Source organism: Vigna unguiculata, chromosome 11, assembly GCF_004118075.2.
Source record: "Vigna unguiculata cultivar IT97K-499-35 chromosome 11, ASM411807v1, whole genome shotgun sequence".
Classification (NCBI taxonomy): domain Eukaryota; kingdom Viridiplantae; phylum Streptophyta; class Magnoliopsida; order Fabales; family Fabaceae; genus Vigna; species Vigna unguiculata.
The window spans coordinates 36393997-36420645 of record NC_040289.1 but is presented as its reverse complement, the minus strand read 5'-3'; the positions used below and the strand labels follow the sequence as shown (position 1 = coordinate 36420645).

The 26649-nt window shown below is 33.5% G+C and overlaps 2 protein-coding genes across 2 annotated transcripts; one reads left to right on the top strand and one right to left on the bottom strand.

Annotated features, from left to right (window-relative positions):
• The first annotated feature begins 46 nt into the window (after nt 1–46).
• On the top strand, nt 47–4848 carry LOC114169698 (U-box domain-containing protein 13). The gene is made up of 4 exons (XM_028054963.1): nt 47–446; nt 1917–2033; nt 2382–2837; nt 3414–4848. Exons 1-4 carry the CDS (start codon nt 186–188, stop codon nt 4560–4562), a joined length of 1983 nt encoding a protein of 660 aa, XP_027910764.1. The 5' UTR covers nt 47–185; the 3' UTR covers nt 4563–4848.
• A 4160-nt stretch (nt 4849–9008) lies between these two features.
• Nucleotides 9009–10732, bottom strand: LOC114169699 (dof zinc finger protein DOF3.6-like). Its single transcript, XM_028054964.1, has 2 exons — nt 10443–10732; nt 9009–10249 (listed from the first exon to the last, which is right to left on the bottom strand). The coding sequence occupies exons 1-2, from the start codon at nt 10491–10493 to the stop codon at nt 9371–9373; spliced, it is 930 nt and encodes a 309-aa protein (XP_027910765.1). The 5' UTR covers nt 10494–10732; the 3' UTR covers nt 9009–9370.
• Between the last annotated feature and the right edge of the window lie 15917 nt (nt 10733–26649).

Genomic DNA, 26649 nt, shown 5'->3' with positions numbered 1-26649 from the left:
ACTCGACTCAGCTGGAGCCAGAGATAATAAGAAGAAGAGCGTCATCACGCGTTTGTCTCTCTATCTCTTAAAATTGCAGTGTCTGCGAAATTCGTGTCGTTGACGAGGGACTATGAGCAGTGACTTCGATCTCCGGTAATCGGCGAGGGTTTTCAACTAAACGGCGCCGTAGAGCAGGATCTGCGATGGAGGGTGAAAACGCGAGCAAGGTGATTGAGTTGGTGAACGAGATAGCAAGTATCTCCGATTACAGGCCTCCGGTGAAGAAGCAGTACTGCAACTTGGCGCGGAGGTTGAAGCTGCTGATCCCGATGTTCGAGGAGATTAGGGACATGAAAGACCAGATCCCAAAGGACACTTCCAAAGCCGTCCTCGCTTTCAAGGAAGCTCTCGAATCCGCCGGGGAACTTCTCAGATTTGGAAGCGAAGGCAGCAAGCTTTACTTGGTTTGTTTCTTGCTCTATATATTGTTTTATTGTTCTTCTGTTTCTGCTTTCTATCGAGTAGTATTGGCAGTAGCGATTTTCACGCTACACCGAGTTCATTTTAAGTTTGTGAATTTTTTGTAGATATATTTTTTTGTCTTGTTTTTTAGCTGTTATTTTTTTTTTTTATGACTGTGCCTCTTTTATGTGATGTTTTTTATCGTATTATTGAGATGGTTTGATGCGAATTGAGCTTTGAGGATGTTTGATTCTATGGTATGTGGAAATTAAGAGAAGAAAGCTCATAGCTGGTAATACTGTTGTTTTTTTTTTTTGTTTGCTGAAACTGCAAGCCTGTAACAAATGTTTTAATTCATGGTCGTGGTTTCGTTGCTATTCTTGATATTGCCGGAAATTGTGATTAATGCCGCTAAAATCGATGTGGCGGATGGATCGTTTTTTGAAAGCTTGGCTACAACTGTTCAAGACCTTCGATAATTTGTAGTGCTAGTTTCCTGATGGGTTTGTCGATTTGTAGCTGCACCTGGATGTGGATGTCAACGAAAATAATCCTATTCCTTTCATTTCCGATTGTTAAACAAGCTTTTAATATGAATTTGAATAATTTGTATGCTTTTTCTTATGCTTTAGATACTTTCCTAGCTTACAAGGGAAATTTAAAGCTATAGGGTGGTACAAACTTTGGGCATCTTGAGCCGGGTGTACTTGTTGATCTAGTGTGCCACACATTTGAATGGTGATGTTTGATTTCTATGTTTGTCTAGAAGCAAATATATACTACGGATTATGAACGGCACTATAATTTAAAACCTCTTTTTTAAATTGTCATGGATTTCAAAGTCGAACTTTTACTTTAGTTTGTTTGTAGCATTTTGGTAATTCTACTACATGATCCGAACAATTAGGACCATTTTATTTGGGTAACCTATATCTATTGTGCGGAGCTGTGCAGAAAAAGTTAATAGGTAGTGGTAGGCAAAGGGTAGTCTTTTTAGTACTGTACAAAATTGTTAGATCAATTGTCATAAAAACACTTTCCGTGCTTCATATAAACACTTTCCGTGCTTCTGATTTTATTAATATATTTTGTCTGTGAGACACTGAGACTTCGAAGTAGTCATACTAATCTGGTTATAAGCAACCGGAAAAAAATTAGCAATTTATAATATTAGTACTATTTAAAAATCTAAAATTCTAAATAACAATGTTTACCCAACATTTGTTAGTATTGTATTAATTTTGTGTTTACATGATGACCTTAGTCCACTTACAGTTTCATAGGAGGCATATGTGTATACTTGTTGCGACCTGTGGTTGTTCTGGCAGCCTTGTTTCTTGTAATCTGGACCTCCTAGAATTTTGGGTTCAATAATATTTTTGGAGAAAGAAAACATAATGGATACATGCTTCCATTGAAATGACTTTGGCTTCTTAGATGCTTATTCAGTTGTCTTTTCTCCTATTTTGCAGGTCCTTGAGCGGGATGGCATTATGAATAAATTCTACGAGGTGACAGCTCGGTTGGAACAATCGTTGGGTGGTATTTCGTATGATAAACTTGATATCTCAGATGAAGTTAAAGAGCAGGTATAAATATTTCAGTTATATATATAATGTGTTGTATGTATGCAACACAGCGGTCGTTATGAGTTCCACATTGAGTAGGAGAAGCTACTTGATACAATACTTAAACTTCGAGACTCTTCCACTTAAAGAACCAGTCCTTGGGTTTGACTCTCCTCTTGTGCCAAAGTCTTAGCAGTGATCTTACTCAAACAATACCATTTTTCGAGAAGAAAATTTTGATCTATTGAATCTTCCTTCCTCTAGTTATGTTTTGAGATTAGAATGTATAGTGCATCACTGTGGAGCTTCTTTATGTGTATTTCTTTCGCTATTTACAGAATCATGTTTAATTGTCCCCAATAATTTCAGGTTGAGCTGGTTCTTGCCCAGTTCAGAAGAGCTAAAGGGAGGCTTGATGAACCAGATGTTAGGTTGTATGAGGATATGTTGTCCCTCTACGACAACAGCACTGATGCAGCTACAGATCCATCTGTTCTAAGTCGATTAGCTGAAAAATTGCAACTGATGGGAATAGCTGATCTTACGCAAGAATCACTAGCTTTGCATGAGATGGTGGTATCAAGTGGTGGGGATCCTGGGGCACGCATCGAGAAAATAGCAATGTTACTGAAGAAGATAAAGGATTACGTGCAAACAGAAAATCTAGTTAAGGATGATAATTTAGGAGGAAAAGGCATTTTTGCAAAAGTCTATGGAGTCAGTACAAATGAAAAGAGTCATCAGGCCCCTGTTATTCCTGATGATTTTCGATGTCCCATTTCCCTGGAATTAATGAAGGATCCTGTGATTGTTTCAACCGGACAGGTATGTGCACTATATGATGCTCCGTGGAAGCTGAGTTGCAAATAGTGTAGTTGGCCATTATCATACGTGCTTGCTTGACTTGGCAAACTGGAATATCGGGTCATCCTTTTAGGTGTTTGCTTAAATGTAAAAAAGCCACTAGAAGGCACCGTGCTCTAGTACAATTTTATTAAGATAGCATCAATTTATGGATGAGGGTCGTCTAATTTTGCTCATTAACATGCGAGGGTTATGTTATGAGAAAGAAAGACGTAAGAGCAAAATTAGTTGTCCCTACGTTATTTTAAAATTCTGTGAGGCTATCGAGGTTCGCATTAGGTTGACATATTGCAACATTTACAATTGTTTTATGTGTTCATGGATTTTTTTTTGTTTTTTTAAAAGCATCTTGATTGAATTTGAAAACTTGGTATAGAAAATGAAACTTTTATTGATTAAACTCCTCTACTTGATCCATGAAATACATTTGCCACACGCTGATTCCTGTTTACAATATTGACATTTTACCCTTGCTATTGAATTGTTTCACTTATAATGTCACATTACCCACTCATACACTCTAGTTCTAATTTGCAGACTTATGAGCGTTCTTGTATTGAGAAATGGTTGCAAGCAGGGCATGGGACATGCCCCAAAACACAGCAGACTCTCACTAGCACCGTTCTCACACCCAACTATGTCTTACGAAGTCTCATAGCACAATGGTGTGAAGCCAATGGCATAGAGCCACCAAAACGACCCAGCAGTTCACAGCCTAGTAAATCAGCATCAGCCTACTCACCAGCTGAGCGAAGTAAGATCGACGGTCTTCTCCAAAAGCTCACATCTGGCAGTCCCGAAGACCAGAGATCAGCTGCCGGTGAGATCCGCCTTCTCGCAAAGCGTAATGCAGATAACCGTGTTGCCATTGCTGAAGCCGGTGCAATACCTCTCCTCGTTGGTCTCTTGTCCGTGCCCGACTCCCGCACTCAAGAACATGCTGTGACAGCGCTTCTGAATCTTTCCATATACGAAAATAACAAAGGAAGCATCGTGAATTCAGGGGCAGTTCCAGGTATAGTTCATGTCCTGAAGAAGGGAAGCATGGAAGCGCGAGAAAATGCTGCAGCAACACTTTTCAGCCTTTCAGTTATAGATGAAAACAAGGTTACAATTGGGTCTTCAGGAGCCATACCACCACTAGTGACACTACTGAGCGAGGGTACCCAAAGGGGTAAGAAAGATGCTGCAACAGCACTGTTCAATTTGTGCATTTACCAGGGCAACAAGGGGAAGGCAGTGCGGGCTGGCGTTATTCCCACACTGATGCGACTGCTGACGGAACCTAGTGGGGGAATGGTAGATGAAGCATTAGCCATTTTGGCGATCCTGGCTAGCCATCCTGATGGAAAGGCTACGATTAGAGCTGCAGAGGCAGTGCCAGTTTTAGTAGAGTTCATTGGGAATGGTTCCCCAAGGAACAAAGAAAATGCAGCTGCTGTTTTAGTTCATCTCTGTTCTGGAGATCAACAATATCTGGCACAGGCCCAAGAGCTGGGGGTGATGGGTCCACTGTTGGAGTTGGCTCAAAATGGTACAGACCGAGGAAAAAGAAAGGCTTTACAGTTACTAGAGCGTATGGGAAGGTTACTTGAGCAACAGCAGGAAGTTCCAACACAAACTGAAACTCAAGCTCAGAACGAGGAAACCCAACCTCCTTTGATTACTAACCCCGATGATTCCTAAGATGCCTTGTTATACTCCGTTCATTTTGTCTCTTTGTTCTTTTTAAAGTATTGAAGAAAGAAGCGTCTGGTTGGAGGAAAGGGTGGAAGATCACTTCCTAACTCCATAAGTTATTTGTTTGTTTGTGTGATATTCAGAGATGTAATGCAAAAAGATTATAAAAGCGGCGTAAGAAGAAATTGAACCAAATGGGCAAGGTGCGCCTGACGTGGAAAGTGTATAATTGTAACATGTACTATATTCTAATCATCCTCAGATTTTAATGAAGAGATGTTTTGTTTATTCCTTTCCTACCGCATTACATGTTATAAAAGTTTAAAAGTTATTCATTCATCTCTTTTTTATCTGGCAATGCTAGTTACTATGACCATGTGATTTCAAATTGAGTTTGCCAACTCCTGTCAAATAAAAAGTTGAAATAAATGATACCACAGCGTGTTCATGAAACAGTTAAATACAAGGACTTTTCTTAACCGTCGCAGCTATCCAACATAAAAAATATCGTGTAATAATTAAATTTTGACAATTTTTTTTATAATCTTAATTTTTTTATTTTCCTATTTCTCTATAGTATCTTAAAGGTTAGAAAAATTTATGATGCTAATTTTTATCGAACAGAACAGTCCATAAGTCCATTCCAGCTATCATGTATGAATTGGATTTCTAAGTGGGCTGCTGCGATCTTCAATTTCATAACATCATGTGACTGGTTTCAACCATTAGAATTGTTGTTAGTATTTTATATTTTTATCTTTCACATATTATTATTCCTTATCTCTTTCCTTATATGATTTGAAGTCGTCTAATTATTTCTTCATAACAATTTTTTTCCACACTTTTCTTTAAATTAACCTGTTGTATGATTTAGACAAGTTAATACTCTTAGGTAAATTTCGATATATAATAAGAATACATTAAAACAATTGTATCCGACAATACTTTTAATGGAAAATTGTACTTTTCCTCCAAAAAAAATAAAACTTTAATCAGGTCACAATGAAGAACTCATATAGGAACAAATTAATAGTTATTATATATTTTTTATTATTTTCTATAATGTATTCTGTAAGATATTAATTATAACTTTAATAAATAAAAAATCGTTTAACAAAAGTTATATAAGCATTTCAAAACTAGTTATGATAACATTAGATTTGGAATTGCTTTATGATTTAAAATAGGTTTTAAAACTAATACATAGTTTAATTTTGAAATAAAATCAGTTTTGAACCACAAACCAATTTCAAAACTTACATAAAAGATTAAACTGTTCTTTTTAATATGAATTTGGATTTAAAATCCAATCATTTTCAGCTGGATTTGGATTGGACTTTTAAAATCCCAATCCATGTATACTCACCCAAACATATTCTCATCTTTGATTAATCATGGGCATGACCACAATGCTTTTTGAATTTAGATTCTTCAGCAAAGTTCGCACTATCTTAGAAGATCTCACAGTTCATGAATGTTTTGTCGTATAATCATAAGAAGAAAAGAGAATGCAATGTATGGTCCTGATTTTATTAGCTACACACAACTTGTTAGAGTCCCAATACATTGTGGAAAAAATAATTTTTATAGTATATTTTTAATTTAATTACACCCCAATTCATAATTTTTCTAACCTAAATATCAAGCTTCAATTTTTGACCATTTGCAGCTAAGAATCTAGTTCTGAAATCCACCAAATTGAACCTTCTACTTTCCCAATTAATTCGGTGTCGTTTTCCTTTGATTTGGTGCAGCTTTCGGTTTTCGAGGGATTCGTCTTCAAGATTTTAAAATCTGATGCTCTCCGATTTTATTTCTCACAAAAGTGATGCATTTCACTCACATCTCTGCATATAAGTAAAATATCTCTCAAGAAGATCAAACCCTTTAAACATATATCTCTAAGTATTTTGAAATATATTAAACCCAAAAAAATTCCTTGCTTCAAAAAAGAAGGTTGTTTTGGTTGAATATTCACAAACAAATTTTACCTCAACAAAAAAGCACGTATTGAATTAACATTGGTATTTTTATAGCATATATGTTCTATTCAGAAAATATCAATTTATTCTAACATATACTTGCTTCCATTGTTCCCTCTGACACCGACATTTCAATCATGCATGCATCAAGATATTTAAGTATGATACACCACGTATACATATAGTATTCAGGTAAGTTTTCAAGATTGATACAGACATATATAGTAAATAAACTTTTGTATCAGTTTTGAATTGTTTCTTACTTAGGAGCTGATCTTATACATATACATATACATATGTGTATATATATTTATATATATTCATGACATGAGTAAAGATAGTAACGGTCGCTGGCATGGATAAGTGGAGAGGTCCCCACCCATGAGTAAAAAGAAAAAGGAAGGGAAGAAAACACAGAAACAGAAGAAGGTGATGAAAGTAAAGTAAGACAAAGGAAGCATGTGTTAGGTTTAAGAAGGATGAAGGTTGAAAGTTTGGGAAATTATGGTTGTAAACAGTGTTGAAAGACAAAGTCACACAGAGAGAAGAAACTCTAAGGATGAAGCATGCATGAATTTCTGAGCCCCTGGTTTTCGTACCGTAGCAGAGAAACTCTGCAGATTTAACCCACACTGCTCTCACCTTCTTTCCCTTTAACCCTCGCAAAATGTTTCTTCTTTGAGACCAACACGCACCGACATTTTTGGAATCTGGGTGACCATTTACTACCTACGTCCAAAGACACGGAGAGAGCTTTTGTCTGTGTTACTCTTTTGTTGCTTTTTTCCTTCTTCAAAGGTACCATGCATTGGTCCTTACAAAAGCTATCATCACCACAATGATGCCACTTTTTTTTTTTATTATTATTGTTCTTAGATAATTCATTTAATATTGATGGTGGGATAAGAACAATAGAACAATAAAACAATAAAACAATAAAGTTTGTAATTATTAGTGGGGGGAGATCTTTGTTGGAATGGACTGTGTTTTTGTTGAGCTTAATTCTAAAGAGTGATGTAGTAGGATAATGAGAAGTGACCCCAACACGTAGAAAAAGGTCACACACTTATTTTGACCGTAAGAATCTCTTTCTTTCCTTTTCCTTTCGTATTCAACTGCATAATTAAGATGGCCCCAAAAGGAGTTTCATAATTAACAATCAATGTTTTGTATCTTGCATTATTCTGCTCAAGAACTTCTAGAACAGTCACCCAACCCAGTTTGGTCCAATATAGAATTGCATGATTTTGAGTGAGATTTTGGCGTCTTCTTACAATGCTTACATTTGGCTTCCACTTTAAACCTCAAATCCAAAACAAACATGCACGTCCCATCTTATCATCATAATCCCATAATAATATTATGTTTCACCCTTCTTCACTCATGCATGTCTAGTGTATTCCAAAATTCTTCCCAAACCTTCTTTATTACTTGCTTCAGTTCACTCCCATGTATTTTTGTCAAGTTTTAATCACATTTTTTAACAGAAATATATAGACAGAAGTTGTATATGTGAAAAAAAATATATATTCAAACACTTACACGTGAATTAATATAACTATATCACGATAAAGAAAGAAACATTCAAAAATTAAATCAACCAAAACCTACTTAAATAATGCATGAAAAGTTCTTGTATCTGTCTCTCTTATCATCACGTTAATTATTAACACGAAAAGGATCTTAGTGATTTTTTTACCCAATTCTATTACGCTAAAAGTACGACACAAAGAGCTTTGTCGGAAGAAAAATTTACCACGATTGAGGAAAAGTAAGGCTAGCTCTGGGGACATTAAATAACTGTCGCACTCAAGTTTCCAAGAATTTCACACTGTAGAAGGAGTGAGGGTGAGTAGAACTTAACTCCAGCTTCTGGGCACTGGCAAAAGTTTTCTAAAGTACTCACACTCTCACTGACAAAAGAGAAAAAGAAAAGGAAAAAAAAAAAAAAACTATGAGTAAGTTGGAAAGAGTTACTTACGATAAATCTTCTCTACACAGTGTCAGAAGCTTAGGTCTTTTACCTTCAATTATCTTGTTCATGCTACTGCTATGCATGACAAACATTCGTATCATAAACATAAACACTAGCATGCAGCATGGGATGTATATGCATGCTACTTCGTTGCATTATAGAATGTTTCACAGATTGAGAAAATAAAAAACTTGTGCAAAGTCTGCAAGATAGGAAAATTTAAACAAATTCATCTACTTGAACGTGGGGTGGCACATTCTTTAGTGCTGTTGTAGAATCACTTTTCTTCTTTTCTGATATGTGTGCTAGATCGTGTTAATAACCTTAGTGTGAAGGTGGTGAGTAACCAGCGCTTATAAAAAATAAGAAAGTGTTGAGCAAAACAGCGCGATGTGTAGGTGGCAGAAGGTGTGAAGTAAATTACTTGAGAGAGAGTTTTGTACGCAAATGAAGTCACAACGTGTCAGATAGCAGAAAGAAACACAAAGCATTACATGCACACACAGTTATACAATTAAAGCAAGCCCATGTATATAGTACACAAAATACTCAACTGGATGAAAAAACAAAACAAAAACTTAAACATAAATCAATGACCGGAATTGAAATTACAAAGAAGAGGATATCAATTCTACCATTTCTGCGTTAATTTCTGTCAACTGATGATGATAGTGGAAGCCAAGGTGTTCAGTGGAACATCCAAATCGTTTCAGAATTTCTCTGATCCATGGTGTGAGATCGTTTCCGAGTTGTTAACAATTCAAGCAAAGAACTTCAATTGGGATGATAGGGTTATCGATTATCGACCATATATATATATATATATATATATATATATGATGATGATATGGTCAAAGTTACAAGAGATGAGTAGCAGAAGAAGAGGAAAGACCTGACATATCAGTCCATGAATAGTAGTGGTTATTTTCTGAGACGTTCAGTGGTGATCTTGACAAATTCAAAGCCCCACTTTCTTCCATTTTAACTGGTGGCATCTGAGAAACCCTAGAATTCGATGCTAAATCCCCAACCAAAGCAGAAGGTGTTTCGATACTTTCGTTTTGAAAATGGTATGAACCAGCTGAAGCAGCAGATTCAAAGCCATTCAAGAAAGGAATCTGCTGCAAGCGCCACTGATCCATTCCTCCACCGGCAGAGGGATTACCGCTGCCACCAATTTGAAACCCCATGTGATCGTTCTGTCCGTGAATCTCACGCAACCCGAGACCCATGTTTCCGACAGCATAACGGTTCAGGTTCTGGAGCGACGCCATGAAGGGAAGGTTCGGCGGTTGCGGCAACTGGCCCATAAGCTCGTGAGTGTTTCCAGCGGAGGGGGGGAGTGCACCGGAAGAACCAGACAGTGTTTGTTTGTCAGATGATGCCGGAGACTTAGAGCGGCTCCTTTTGTTCTTCTTGTTCCTACGGCAGCCTCCACCCACAGGAACGTTTCTAAGAGCACCCCCTCGTGTCCAGTAACGCCGGCAAGTTTTGCAGAAGTGGCGTGGCTGAGAGAGGCTATAGTTGTTGAAGTAGCAAAATTTAGTGTTGGTGGATTCACAACGTGGACACTTGAGAGCTGCTTCAGGAGGAGGTATCTTAGCTAGCCTAGCTCGATCAGCCATGGAACCTGGCCTGATTGATCCCACGGAAGCTCCGACATGAGCCTGCTGCGGTGGCAACGGTGGAAGAAGCTGAGCGTTGTCACTGCCATTGGCCTGAGCATGGTTGGGTTGCTGCAACAACAGATCAAGAACAAAAGGAATGAAAAAGGAGAGGAGAAATTAGTGTGATGAAAACAAAATCTGGTATATTCAGGGAGATATTACAGGGAATAGGAATAATTTATCTTTTGTGAGTATTATTTTTTTTTTTTGAGTTTCTTTTTAGGGTTGAGAAGCTGTGGCTGAAAATTGAGGAAAACCTTACCTGGTGCCAATTGGGAGGATCTACAAAGACTGGAATAGAGGAGAAAACCATGGTGTTCAAATGCTTTTATGTTTTTCTTTTATAAAGTTTGATGGTGGAGAATCACACCAAGGGAATACCAGAGAGGAGAAAGAAAGGGAAAAAGAGCATTAAAGAGGAAGAGGGTGGAGGAAAGAAAGCAGGAAGAGGCTTTAATTTCTTTACTTTGCGCTTATTCCCTCATTCTCTCATCTCTTTTTGTTTTATTTATTTTTAGGGTTTTCAGTGGACGAAGTTTCTTAACCTATAAGCTTCTTTTTTAATGGCTTGCTCTGTAAATTTCTTCATCAAAAGGGCATAGTGGCTCCCATGCATGGAACCCAAATTTTAAAAAGAAAGTTTTCATATGCGTCTGTGTGCCAACATTGCTAATCACTGTCTATTCCTGCCTCATCGTGGAATCCGCTTACATAATCAAACACATCTTCCAAACCTCTATTTAATTAACTCATAATCCTCAAATAATTACCATAATTAAACTATAACCTTCCAGTAAATCTTCTAAATATCATCATTCTTACATACTTAAAAAGATTGAAGATCCAAACCTTTCTAGTTCATAAAAAATCAAGTATTCAAAAATGAATGATAAAGTTAAGTTAAACCATCCCTGCACTGTAAAGGCGACTTAGAAACAATATCAGAAAAAGTGCATCTCTTCCCAACAATTATCAATGCCTGCGAAGTACAAGATGAGAAAAAAAAAACGGAATAAAAGAAAAGTAATTCGTTCATGATTCAATCATTGAATTGTATTTGACAGTTTCTCTGAAGTTTAATTTACTAAACAGTTGAAATAATATACACATTACATAAAACCAGTGTTCCTAACACATCGAATAACGGTCTCACATCGAATAACGGTTAAAATATTTTTTTCTCCTTTCACCGTCTCAAAACAACAATACTTTCAATATATATTCATAGAGACTTGGAATCGTTACAATTAGTAATCTAAGTTTGAACAAATTTAGTGTGCATGCATGAACTTAAGATATACGAGCTAGTGATATATTTTATAAAAGATTAATTTTTGGTTAAAGGATAATTTTAGAAACAGTAGCAGTGAAAGCAAAATGCGTTGCGTTTAGATATGTATGAGTTTTGAGTCGCATGATCTTGCGTCTGCTAATGAAACACAGGCATTGAGTGAAGCACTAAGATGTCAGATTTTTTGGAATGCTCGTTTGCAAAGGATGCGGCAAGTGGAGTAATTAAAGAAAAGATGAGACAAGTAATTGAGAAAGAAAGCACGAAAGGGGAAAGAAAGTTTGGAAAATTGTCATATATAATGCATTAGTTATATATATATATATAATTGATTGGTGCTATTCTTTAATTGCTTTACTTTTTGATAAGCTAAGCACCATAGAGTAAATTGAAGGCTTAAAGTTGTGGTCAGATCCTTTTTGGGCACAGCACCAACATTGTGAGTTGAGTAGATGAAATGGTGTGTTTATCCAACTTTTTTATCCACGAAAATCTTTTTAAGTCCATAGACAAAATCTTCTAGTTGCCTCTTAGCTTTAATGCTTCAATAATTAATAGTTGAGAATTGAGGGGTGTTGATTAATTAACGTGCTTCTTTTGTCTATTTTTGCTTTTTTTTTTGGGTGCAGAGACCCCAAATTTGGTAGAGTGAAAAACAACATATTCTTTTTGTAAGTGGGCCTGAGTCGCACTCACATTAGTACCATGACATGATTATGAGATATATATATCAATGTCGTTTCTTCATCGATAAGAAATTTTCTTCTGCTACTATAACACTAACCTTCATCATGCACTCATGCCCTTTTAGGATAACTTAGCATACACAGTTACATCACTGTTCTTCTGCCTTTATAAATTCTTTCAAATCACCAACATTTCTTCCACTTTCTTGTACAATTTTCCATCCAGTACACTGTGGAAAATAAATTATAATATTTCTCACTACCAAAGTAGACAATGTGCAATGGATATTGTTTAATTAATTATTTTTCCAAAATTTATAGATGAAACCTATTCTGGTACACCCAATAAGTTTCACATCGTTTAGTAGTCGAGATCAAGCGAAATTTAAATACTCCTATCTCCCTCTATCCTTTAAGATGCCTTCTAAGGACTAACTTCAATGTTTTAATTCAGTCTCCTAAAGATTTTGATGATAGCATATCTATAAAAGAATGTTAAAAATCATTTTTTTATGTATTATGTAATCATTTTTAATATTGTCATTAAGTGATGATGGTTATTATTTTGAGGTACACGTATGCTGTATACTATTTGGTGGTCATTTATTCGTTCTAGAGTTTGCTTATTTAAAATGAGTTCACAAAAGACAATATGAAATTCTCATAAACTTTGTTGTCAAGTTTTTTTTGGATAGATTGCAAGAATCAAACATGTTTCACATGGTTGTGTAGCAAAACGTTTATCCAAGTCATGGGAAGAAAAGAAAAAAGAAAAATCTTATAGTGATTTGGAAGAAGTAGAAATTGAAGATCATGGTGCATATAGTAACAATAACAGATTCATTTGTTAGCAAAGTAATGGAAGGAGAATCTAAAATTGTCAAACAAAAGACAAAACGAAATATATATATATATATATATATATATATATATATATATATATATATATATATATATATATATATATATATATTGGTATCGTAAATTAAAACTGAGACAGACAATAAAACATGTAATATTTAACATTTTTTAGTACTATTTAAAGACTTATAAATGCTTCTAGTGTGTTTTTGTAGAGAATATTTTCTTATCAAAAAGATCTTGTAATAAATGTCAACACCAAATCAAACATATCTCAAAGAGTATGTTACTTTAAGTTAATTATCTAGGTATGATGAATCATGTTGAGTATTAGAATATTTCTTAAAAATAATTATATTAAATATTGTATAAAAAATATTTATTGTAACCCTCATCATCTACTTCAATAAGAAAAACAACTTGATGAACAAAGAACTTAGCAAAGATTCGCAACAACGATAAAAAAAAATTGCCATAAAAATCTTTATAAAACGTATATAAATAGAAGATACCTTAATAAAAGAATTTTTTATATCTCATGAAAGAACTAAGAAAGTTACAGAGATAAAAAATCTCAAATGAGAATTAAATATAATATATGAATAGAATACTTCAATATTCATTAACATCTAAACCTAAATTTTAAACGATGGAATTTCTTTAAAAAAATCTCTGAAAATGCGAAAAAGAAAAAAAAAATTGAGTATAGTGAAATCATTGAAGATATAAACAGTCTCTAAATTGAAAACACTGATACACAACTTTGAATTTTCTTATTTCTTGAAAATGAGTGGGGTTTCAAACTTTGAATATATTAAATATTGATACTTTATTTTACTATACTTCACCAACCTACGAGAATGTTGTTGAGAATTGACTTGAATGCATAAATTTAATTAAAAGTGAAGTGGAATGAAAACAGTAAGAGTAGTTAGAATGTGTTACACCCAAAGAGAAATTGAAGTGAAGTTTCGAATTGTCCTAAAAAATTAATGTGAATGCGAGAGAATCTAGATTACATATAAATACAAAAACGTTGACTTGGTAATGATTTCCCTTTCAGACAAAGATGGAATTTTTCTCTCTCTCTTTTAGTGCATGCAAATTATTCCATTAATTGTAAAAGTGAATAAAATTTAATAAGGGAGAGAGATAGAGAGATTAACGTTTGAATTTGTACCCTTTTTGTAACATGTTTCAGTTTTTGTGTGTATATAAAAAATTTCCTGTTTCTTTAGTGCATATAGGCCTACGCACAGTTCATAAATTCATCAAGTTTTATCATATATGGAAAAGTGCTCCAATTTTGTGACGTATCAAAGGGAGTTACGACAATCATTTATTCCAAAGTATAAAGATTTATCTTGAATTCAACTTTTTTGGTCACGTTCCAGTTTTGTTTCGGACCCTCATTATTCTATACTAACAAGTTCAAACAAAAAGAAAAAAAGAAAATAGCATAACAAAACAATGGAAACAAAAGAATATACAGTTCTCATTTCTTTGACAGATATTGGTCTTTTCCTCACATGGATAATATTTTTCTAATGATGTTCATATTTCTTTTAATACTGGGTTTCATCCCGTTTGAAAAAAAATATATATATTCAAAATTAAACCCTTTATTATGTATTTAACTAATTCATTTATCTACCGTCTGCTTTTAGATCATGTTAGTGGTACAGATATTAATGTATACATTTGATTCGATATTTTATCTAGAGATGTCAACGGAGCGGGTAGGGTACGGGGATCACTGGAGAAATATTTGTCCCGTACTCGTACCCATATCCGTCGAGTATCCATCTATTTTTTTTATATTCGCGGGTATTCACGGGTATTTGCAAAATTATTTAAAAAATAAATATTTAATCATAAATTCAAATAAAATAAAATAAAATACATTACTGTCATAAATTTTAAATAAATTTCAAATAAACTCAAGTTGATACAAATCCAAATAATTGTAAAAGTAAATATAAAATGACATTCAACACACTGAAAATTTTTTAATTAGTGCTTTAATCAACAAACTCATCCACCTTCTCCGATTGAATACTGAAAAATAAACAAAACAAACAAATAATAAACCTCAATTGTCACGTGTCATGTATTCTTATTTTGATTCCATCATTTAACAATAAGGCATACCATAAACTTCATTGTCTATATAAGGTTTGATGTATATGTCCAATTTCAAAAAAATGAGAGAGAAAAATGTCAAGGGGTAAGTTTAGCGGGTACAGGTATCCACGGATACGGATACTATGATACCCGTACCCGCCCCGTTAACATGCGGATATCAAAAATATCCGTACCCACGGATAACGGGTATCCATTTTTAATATCCATTTTTTATCCGTTGCGAATTTAATCCACGGATACCCGCGAGTACGGATTTTTTTGACATCCCTAATTTTATCCCACAACCACCATTATTTTTAAAGTTATCAATTGGTTACGTTTCTAGTATAGTGGCAACGTATACAAAGTTAAAGAAATATTTTTATTACAAAATTATATATATATATATATATATATATATATATATATATATATATATATATAATAGTATTCCATTGCTTGTTTGCTATGAGTTATGAGTGATAATGTTTCATTTCTCTTTGTCATTTATAAGTAAAAAATAGTGAGGTTCTCAAAAATCAAGTTCGTATATATGATTGTTTTGCTGAGCTTTTAAAATATAAGAATGGTATATTAAAAAGAAAATTGATATATTTTAAAACAACAAATATCAGTATACATCTCCATATTTTTTAGACTTAATGTTAAACAATGAATTTTAAGTCTAACTTAATCTTACAAAATTGATCTGTAAGGTAAGGTTTGCATCCATTTATATATAGTCGATGTGAGACTTCAAACATACCCCTGTTGAAGTACATACATATCGTGTATGAGATTTGATAATAATGGATGATCACATATCGGATGAAACAAATCTCATCATGATAGGTTCTAAGAATGACTTTGATGCTATTATAAGAGGTAGACTTTAAGTCTAACTCAACCTCTATAAAATCGATTTGTAAGGTGAGATTTGTATCCACTTATATATTATAAATTAACTTTATCTCTAATCAAACTAAAAATTCTAACAATTAATAAAATGGACAATACAAAAAATTCAATAAAGAATCCAAATTTATTATTTGTTATTGTTATAATAATTTACGAAAATTTCACTTCTAGAAAATTTTATAAGTCTGTGTAAGGTTCAAAATTACTAAAATTTTAAAAGAAATAATAGTAAAACATAATAATATAAAAGTGAGTAGAGAAAATAGAATAAGTACTCATTTGTGTTTACAATCATGTTAAATTCTTAAATAAAAATGAGAAAATTATTTAAATACATAAGAAACTACTTTAAAAATGATTAGTTACCATCTCTTTCATAAAGAAAAGTACAAAGTACTATAATTAACTCCAAATATCTCATAATCCAATTATATGGAGGTACCATTTAATAAGAGTTAAACTCACGAATTTAATTCTAAACAGGATGAGTGTGAAGAAAAAAAAATATTAAAAAATAACATGAATAGTTCCATATCGAAAATAAACACGGATATATATAAAAGTGGAGCGTGTGGGGTCCAATATTGGCGCGTTGTCGTGTACCATAATGCACTGTTGCAAGGAATCAATGTCATTCATTTTTATCATCAGATGCTTACGGTCGGCACGGGAATCCTTATTGCCACGTCACCCATTAATGGTCCCACTATTACACCACTTTCCCTACATTTCTACATTCTACTCTTCTTTTTTTAAATTAAAAAAATTAAAAAATTTAAATTTAAATATAACTCAATTATTAAAAAATTAGATAAAAATATATAAAAGGAAGAAAAAAATTTGTGTCCATGCATCTTCCACGATATGGACGTAGCTAGTCTCCGATCTTGTTCCTCTTTTCTTTTTCTTTTATTTCTTTTCCATTCCTATCAACCATGTAACATGTTTGTTCTATCATTTTCTACTTCCAAATTATGTTTCTTTAACTTTTCCGATGTTGATAATTAGGTAAAGGGTGTTATGGTTCCATTCGAAATAAGGAAAGGGGGGAAGAACGTGATGAATTTTTAATAATCATATTTCGTAAAATTAAAATTAAAATAAGAAAATTATAGAATGATGATGAGTTGTTTTCCGTTTTTGAAAAAGTGAAGAATATATTTAGGGTAAGTTCATGGTATTTATTGATAGAGTTTTCTTGGTTTGGAATTGTGGAATAGTCGCAAAATTGAATTTTTAATGTGAAATTGCGCTTAAATCTTGAGCCACTTTTAGAGCATTATGTCATAAAGTGTTTTTAAGGGGCAACGACCAAAAGTTTAATTAGCATAGGATACTCTTTCAGTCTGAAAATACTTAAATAATTAAATTTAAATGTTCCACTCGATTACCACGATTAACTCGATGATTAATTTCGTGACGCATTTTACACCATTTGTTACAAGCTACGGGCCAATCTTATCTAATTGATTATGGACACGTGTGTTAGAAATTTAAAATGATGTATAAGTTTTATATTAGATAAAAATAATAACATAAATAATATATAAGGGAAAGAAACTATAAATTTATTGTCTTAAAATATAAAATAGAAAGTATTAAACTTTTATATAGACTTATTTAGGATTTATTAGTTCTGAATTTTTGTAGTATATCTCTCATAAAAACCTAAGAACAAGCTAATTTAGCATCATGATTTATTATTTATTACAAACTTTGTACATATCTAAACTTTGAATTCGCTTGTTTTAAAAGGATTAAACTAACCTTTTTAAGAATCTATCTTAGCATAAACATTAACTTAAAGTTGCATGATAGTAAAGACTTCGGGTGATCACGAAGGAAAGAGAAAAAAAAGAGAAAGAACTTCAATTATTTAAGATTTTGCATGTTTAAAATGTTTATTATTAAATTAAGGTCATATATAACCGGTATAATCAATGACAAATCTAATCTAGATGAAAATAATATACTCAAAATTTATAAATGTAACTATAGTCACTAATGTAAAAGTACATAATTTAGTATTAAAATCCACTTTGACGTTTCTTCTTCAAAAAAGTAATAGTTTTGAAGTTGAATTTAATATGAATCATGTTTTAAACTAACTTTTCTAATTTCATCTCTTTCACTTCTTTTTATATTTCAAAAAGTCGTATTACATTATCAAGAATTAATTTGAAATTCCTCCATTTCATTCTTTGAATTTTAAGAATGAGTCATCTAATATGTCTTATTTTCATATTCATGGATAAAGTATTGTTCCCAAGGTATTATCTGCTTTGGTGCGTTGGGCTCTGTGACGGTTTTATCCTTAAAAGGCACCTCAGAATGTAGAGGGAGGTAGGAGTATTTAAATTTCATTTGACCTCGACTCCTAAACGATGTATGACTTATTGGGTGTACCGAAACAAAAATTAATATAAATCATGTGCTTAGGTAACAATTCCAAATAATAGAATTTACTAGAATACAATATATCAATACAATAAATATTATAGTATAGATTTAATATACAAAAATGAGCTAAAGTGATATTAGTTAAATATCTTTTTTTTCTCGAAATGTTTTTGACGTAGCCGTCAATCATCTTGATTTAATTTAACCCTTTTTATGCACAATTTTTGTGAAGATAACTGGAAAACCATATTTATATAACATTCGACAACTAGCTTGTTAAGGAAAGAAAAAATAGATAAAGGAGAATGAATTCTCGTTTGACCTATTGATATACATGTCTGAAAGATGCTTATTGATAGAGTAAATATCTTATCTATAGAAAACAAAAGTCCATAAAAATATTATTCACCAAATTAACTGATATGAATTATTGCAGATAAATAAATAAGTTTATATACATATTATCAAGTATTATTTCAATGAATAAAACACAATACTGATGTTTGAAAACTTCAGCGTTGAATTTAAATTCTTTTCAATAGTGAATTTCTGAACTAACAAAAAATTGCTAATTTATTTCTAAAGTTAAAGGTTTAACAATTTATAAAAAGTATATAGTATTTATCATATACAACGGTCAGTTTTATTTGAATTATGACGAGGGATTAAGGCTTTTCTTTTTCCTGAGTAAATACAAAATATTAAAATTCAATATCATATAAAGTGAAACAATCACAAAGTTGACACATACTATGCTCTAAAAATGCTAAAATTTAACAAACACTCTTGATTAAACGCACCTCATTGATTGGAAATTACGTCCACTAAAAAAAAATAAAAAAAATAAATGTTCAGTAGACGTAAAGCATTCAAATTGTCCTTCTTTTGTAAAGGGGAACTTATGATCACTTTTGTGTGAAAACAAACTCTTAGCTCATTATTTTATTTTAATTAAAAAAAAAATGTGATGAATGAAAACGATATACATGTTGACCATATCTATCTATATAGATTAAAGATTCAACTCTATTCCATGCCACTGATACAATGAAAAGAAAGGAAAAAAACTTTATTTTTAAACAAGATATATTGTTGTGGATCTAAGGGAAACACCATCATTAGAGTTATGCTTTAGGGATCTACTCTTATATGAGCCTAACCTAAGGAAAAACAACATGTCAAAATATAAAAAGGAAAATTATTTTAAAAAGTGTCAAATGTCATGTAAATTTACAAGCATTTTTTTTTTCAAAGTTAGGCACACGTACGGGAAAAAAAGGGAAATCATATATATATATATATATATATATATATATATATATATATATATATATATATATATATATAAGATAATAATCTTAACTAAATAAAATATAACTAGTATATACATTTATTTTACTTTTTTATCTTCTGAATAAAATTTTTAAAATTAAAATAACTATTTTATCAATTTTATCTTTTCAGGGACCATTTATTTAAACTTGGTTATTTTTTTAATTATAAAAATAACTATAAAATAATAAAAAATATTTACAATATAATTATAAAAATTACTTATATTTAATTTTATAATAATAATAATTTTAATATTTTAAATCATGAATAAAAAAATACCTCAAATATGGGTAGCATGTACATTTTCACGGGTACATTTAGTATAACATAAATGTAGTTTCTCAATCATTTATGGAAAATAAATAAAAGATATAATTTTGACGAAACAGAAATGTTTTGCAAATGGTGAAATTAATTTGCAATCTATATTAAATATACATATATTTTGATGTCATATAAAGAAATATGAAAGGTGGTGATGTGGAAACACCATATTTTAAATGAGTTGGATATTAGTTATAATTTAAGAGAGATTTAAAATGTGAGAGTAAAATGGTAGACCTCAGAATAGTTTAACAATAAGTCAAAGTCACACTTTGGTTAAGAAAAGATAAAATTAAATGCTATATAAAAGTAAAAACACGTAGTTTTATTGTTTTAAGGTTTTTTATTACAAATTATGTTAAATATCTTATATATGTAAAGCTAGTTGTTAGGCTGATGAAAATAACATGAAAAGTTTCACATATTGTCAGGACAACTAAGGAAGTGTGTGTTAGTGACTATATAATGGGCTTTAAGTCCATAATATTTCTTGTCTTGAGTCAAAGAAATTTTAAACTTATATTTGACTATTCTTATTTGTTAATACTCTTGTAATAAGAGCCTGATGAGGTTTGGGTTAAATTATTGTTTTGCAGGATGTGGGTGGACTCAGGATCAAAAAACATGAGTGTGTTTTCTATATATTTTTTTATGTTTATTTTATTTCTCTATTAATAAAGTGATTCTAGTAGGTTTTTGTGAACATTAATATCATACGTATAAAATCACAATTTCTATATATATATATATATATATATATAAATCCATTTACGTCCATGTATAAATAATAATAATAATAATAATAGTGTGTAGGAAAATGAATGTAGGTTTTGAAGAGTTAAAGAAAGGTTTGAGTGGATGAGAGGGTTGGTGGTGTTGGAATCTGATTCCCAATCTGTTTTGACAGGTTCCTGCTTTTTTGGTCATTGTGATGGGAAAAGCTTTTAGCACTTAATTTTGCGAAATTTTGGTTGTAAAGCCACCAAATTGCAGCCTTAATCCAAAGCGAGGCATGCACGTGCATGAGAAATACAGATCACAAAACAACATCAAACTGGGACCTCCCATGAGGGGTAAAGTGGGGGCGTCAAAAAGCAAACCACTTTCTCCCCTCAATCATTTCAATTATATCTAGTATTGCTCCAACAATCGCCACCACTTCATTATCCCGTCTTTTCAATAACTATAACTCTCAAATTACATCTTCTCCACTTCAGGACATAAATTTCAACTAAGACAAACTTTGCAACACTCTCTCTTAAGATTTCGGAATCACACAATACAAAAATAATTTGGTATCTCAATTTTTAGCTTGTTGAATCGACAAAAATAATACATTTTAGAAAGTTTAACAACATAAGTAAGTGAATGAGTGATATTATATAATAGAATTTAAGTAAAAATAAGAAAATAAAAATATTTTTGACTAATTTTCTTTCCATTATTTCACAAGAGGGAATGGAAGTATGGATGAGAATCCAGAAAAGTAAGTGTGGATACTTAACTACCTTTAAAATAAAAATTGGTACTTATTTTCAATACATAGTATTATATTGAAAATAAAGTAAGTGAGTGACAATAACTTTGTAATAGAGTCTAAGTAAAAGAACAAACATTTTCTCATTGATTTTCTTTCCATTATGTCACAAGAGGGAAAGTAAGTAGGGATGAGAGTTGAGAAAAGTGAGTGTCTGAATTAGGGATGTCAAAAATATTCGTACCCGTAGATATTCGTGAATAAAATCCGCAATGGGTAGGAAATGGATATTAAAAATGGATATCCGCTACCCGCAGGTACGGGTATTTTTGATACTTACATGTTAACAGAGCGGGTACGGATATCATAGTATCCGTATCCGTGGATATCCGTATCCGTGTATACCCGTATCCGCTAAACTTTAATTCACAAAAATACCCTTATATATATATATATATATATATATATATATATATATATATATATATATATATATTAGTAAAAACCATTATGACCTAACTTTTTTTAAGCTGCACATCTTGTCTTATCTTATGTCTTCAATCTTCCAACTACAAGTATTGGTATGTTGTCTTCTTTCAAGTATACCCCTTGACATTCTTATCTTTCCCTTCCTTGAAATTGGATATATACATATCAAACCCTATATAGACAGTAACATTTATGGTATGCTTTTTGTCAAATGATGAAATCAAAATAAGAATACTTAACACATGACAGTTGAGATTTATTATTTGATTATTTTTTCAGGAATCAAGGAGAAAATGAGAATGTTGATCAAAACAAAACACTAATTAAAGAATTTTTATTGTGTTGAATGTCATTTTATGTTTATTTTTATAATTATTTGGACTTGTATGAATTTGAGTTTGTTTGAACTTTATTTAAAATTTATGACATTGATGCATTTTATTTTATTTATTTGAATTTATGATTAAATATTTGTTTTCAAATAATTTTGTAAATACCCGCGGGTACCCGTGGATATCCGCGGATATGAAAAAAATAGATGGGTACCCGCATAACGGATATTCGACGGATATAGATACGGGACAGATATTTATCCAGCAGATAGGGGTACGGGGGAGCTACTACCCGTATCCTACTCGCCCTGTTAACATCTCTAGTCTTAACTATCTTAAACATAAAAATTGGTACTTATTTTAAATGTTTAGTTTTGAAAATAAAGTAAGGGAATGAGTAACGATAGCTACATAATGGTGTCTAAGCAAAAGTAAAAACATTTTCGATTAAATTTCTTTACATTAAGAGGGAAAGTAATATGGATGAGAATAGGGGAAAGTAAGTGTAGATACTTAACTATCTGTATGAAAATTTAAGTTGTTACTCAAAAGACACTAGTATTTGTCATTTTTTTATACTCTTCGTATTGTTTATTATTATTTAATTATTTAGTGTGTAACTTTTTTAACAAAAATGTAAATCTTATTGTACAAATTTTCTGAGAAAACAAAACTAGTCAGATTTCTCGTGCACTCATTTTGTCGTACGAATGATTCAACGTGAGACTTTGAAAAATATGAACTTCAAAATCCATATATATTATATTAGAAAATGAATTTGTGTTCTATTATATGATATTAAAATCATTTAAAATATATGGTAATTAATATTTGGATTTATTATTTCCATGATCAAGGGTAAAATAAATAAACATTTGCTTTAAGCTTCCAGAAAAATAAGACCTAAATTTTTTTTTACTAATAATATTTCTCTATAAAATTAATTATAAAATTATGTTTGAGAAAAAAGTCTCAATATTTGTTTGGTACTAATATACTTTTATTAAATTAATTATAAAATTATGCTTAAAAAATGCCTAATTTTTTTTATTATCAATATAATTTTATTAAATTAATTATAAGTTTATATTTAAGATTAAAATTTAATTAAATTATTATTAGTGTCTATTAATTTTTATTGGTATTAAAAATGATAATTCATGAGTTAAAACAAAAATTATAATTTTATTTACGAAAGAAGAGAATGATTAATTATCTTTATTATCTTATAATCAATATGGATTCTATTTTCTTCTTCTATCTTTTTATGTTTCTATGACTTCTGTAGTCTCTCCTTACTTTCTTATAGTCATTTTTTAGGGTTTTGGTAGATTATTGAATTTCATACTGCCTGTGTGTGTAAACCCTTTTTTTTCAGTGTCTTAGAGGTTTGGGCCTGGCCTTTTCGGAGGCCCAAGGCCCTGCCCTTCAGAAGGACCCCATGCCCTACCTTGTGTCCTCACTTTGGCTCTTGTCTTTTTTCAGAAGCCACTTCCCTCTCCATCCCACACTTCTGTTCTCTGCTAAGGCACGTCACCCACACGTCTCCAAGCTTCCAAAACCACTTTCTTTGTTTCAGGTAAGTAAACTTCGAAGCTCTTGGTCCGCTCTGTTCCTTTCCTCTTTGCCTAAAACATGTGGGTCAAGTTGGAGTTAGATTCCCTGAGCTCGTTTTGTTTTCTTTCCCCAGTTTCCGTTCACTGCCTTAACTCTTGGAGCTGCTGTGCTACACTGTTAGGACCTGGTTGTTTCTGTTGCTCTCAAAAACAAGGTAAGGGAAGCTAGATCCATCTGTTTCGAGTTGTCCTTGACTGTTTGTGGTCGTTTTGAGTCCGTATGCGTGCCCCGTATGTTTTTATCGAGTGATATGGGTTTGCATGTGGGTTTGGGGCTGGATCTGGGCGGTTTCCGCCGTTGCATGTGGGTTGACAGTGGTGAACGCTGCTATTTTCGCCCAAGCGAGCTTGTCTCGCCTAGGCGAGAGTATCAGAGTACTCACCACCACGAGAGCTCGCCTAGGCGACCTATCCACGTTCTGAGCGACGCCATGTCTCGCTCAGGCGAGGAGGTCTCGCCTGAGCGAGAAATCGTGAACAACCCCACGTTGCCCATCTCGCTTGAGCGAGAATTCGTGAAGGGGTTATGTCACGCGTCTCGCCTGAGCGAGAATGCGTGAGGGTGCTATGTTTCCTTGGCTGTTAAGTGGTTCAATGCATGCGTTGTTTTGATTTGTTCCTTCTAAATATGATGTACGTGAATATGCTTGGGTGTTTGGGTTTTTATGAATGAAACTGGCATGCTTGGGATGAGATTGATGATGGAGTTGTGGTTTTGTGATGTTTTAACATGAGGATTGTATGTATGAGATCAATATGGTGGTTGTGGTATGAGAAACATGATCATGATGGTGTGATAGGCGTAATTCCATGAGTCTCGTGGGAGACTTTATGGTGGCGTGTAGTGTATATATTAAGATAAGGATTCAAGTAAGGATTGCATCCCGAAACTCTAAAGGGTCAGTGAGTCTCAAGTAGAGTAAACTGACCCAAGTGGTGAGAGTAGCGGGAGGCCCTAGTCTTTGGCAGGATAATGGCCTTAGACGCTTGAAGGCTAACCTCGTGAGTGGTAGGGTGAAACCCATTGGCAATGGCTCTGCAGAGCAGTAGAGGCCACCACGAGTGCAGGCATCCAGTGAATCCGATCTTAATATATGTATCCGGATAATTGAGTCATAGTGTCTTGCTTGTTTGCTATAACATGATCTATGTGCCTCTGTGTTGTATGTCTGGAATGTTTATGTATTTATCCCTTTATGCCATGATAAGTATTATATTACACTAGCTTACCCTTGCATGTTTGTGGTTGTTTTCTGTTGTGTTTTCTCTTTTGCGATGATCACCATTGGTGGGAGCAGATGGGAATACTTCTGGCGGTAGGCCCGATGGCGGTAGCGGTGCAGTCTAGTGGGCCCGTGATTATGGTTCCGAAGAAGTTTTATGGCCCTAGTGCCTCTTAGTTCTATGCTCTTAAAGCATTCCTTTTGCTCAACTGTTAAACTTTAGATTTGTTTTGTTCATGGCATGGTGGCATGTCTAATCTGTTTTCACAGTATACTCCTGGATGACTGTAATAGTTACCTTTCTGCGTTTATGTTCATCTGAGTGCCTCTCTTTATTATAACCGTGTGATGTTTTATTTAGTAGTTAATCTATTGAAATGGGATGTCACACTTTTATGGTATCAGAGCCTTCGTTCCTAAGTGTCTGTGGGCTATGTGTTTGCTTAGCTTTCGTTGTGTTTTCTGGTCGTGTTTGGATGAGTTTCAAGTCTAACCAAGTTCTGATGGTACTTTCTGTGTGTCCAGTGATATGGCACCCCCTCGTGTAGCTCCTCCTCAACCTTCTCAGGGCGATGGGCAAGACCTGGCTAGGGCGATCGAGGCTATGGCTGCAGCCTTGACGCAACAGAGTAATGCTTTGATACAACAGCATGAGGCGGCGATGCAGCGCCAGGAAGCCTCTCTGGAGCAGCAGCACTTCATGATGCAGCAGATGGAAGCTGCTAGGCAGGCTGCTGAGGATGCTCAGAGGCAGCATGTGGATGCTCTCCGTCAGTTAGGGGAGAATGCTGCTGGTGCTCCGGTGTACGGTCCTCATCCCCAACCTCCACCCCCTGAATGGAGTTTGGAAGATTTCTTGAAGCACCAACCTGCCAAGTTTGATGGCAAGAAGAGTCCTGACCAGGCGGACCAATGGATGAAGGACATGGAGCGCATCTTCGATGCCAAGAGGTGTCCCGATGAGAGCAGGCTTGCTTTCACTGTCTACATGCTCACCGGAGAGGCTGAGCACTGGTGGGCCAGCATGAAGCTGGTAATGGAAGAGAAACATGAGGACATCACCTGGAGAGTCTTCAAGAGGAAGTTTCTGTCAGAGTATTTCCCTGATAGCGTGAGGTACGCTAAGGAAGTGGAGTTCCTCCAGCTGACACAGGGGAACAAGTCAGTGGCCGAGTACGCCGAGCAGTTCAAGCACCTTGGACGCTTCTACACCATGCCGCTCGATGAGGAGTGGCGTTGCCGGAAGTTCGAGAATGGTCTCAGAGGAGACATCCGCCTGATGGTAGCTCCACTGTCCATCAAGGACTTTGCGGCCTTAGTAGAAAAGGCCAGGGTTATGGAACGCATGAAGGTGGAAGTGGAGGCTCAGCAGCAGCCACAGCAGAGAGTTAGC

Bases quoted from the DNA above. Each gene is read 5' to 3' on its own strand.
- LOC114169698 (XM_028054963.1), top strand. From the start codon at position 186: ATGGAGGGTGAAAACGCGAGCAAGGTGATTGAGTTGGTGAACGAGATA. The intron at 2,034-2,381 runs GTATAAATATTT...CAATAATTTCAG, and splicing joins CAGATGAAGTTAAAGAGCAG to GTTGAGCTGGTTCTTGCCCA. The intron at 2,838-3,413 runs GTATGTGCACTA...TCTAATTTGCAG, and splicing joins TGATTGTTTCAACCGGACAG to ACTTATGAGCGTTCTTGTAT.
- LOC114169699 (XM_028054964.1), bottom strand. From the start codon at position 10,493: ATGGTTTTCTCCTCTATTCCAGTCTTTGTAGATCCTCCCAATTGGCAC. The intron at 10,250-10,442 runs GTAAGGTTTTCC...CTGTTGTTGCAG, and splicing joins ATCCTCCCAATTGGCACCAG to CAACCCAACCATGCTCAGGC.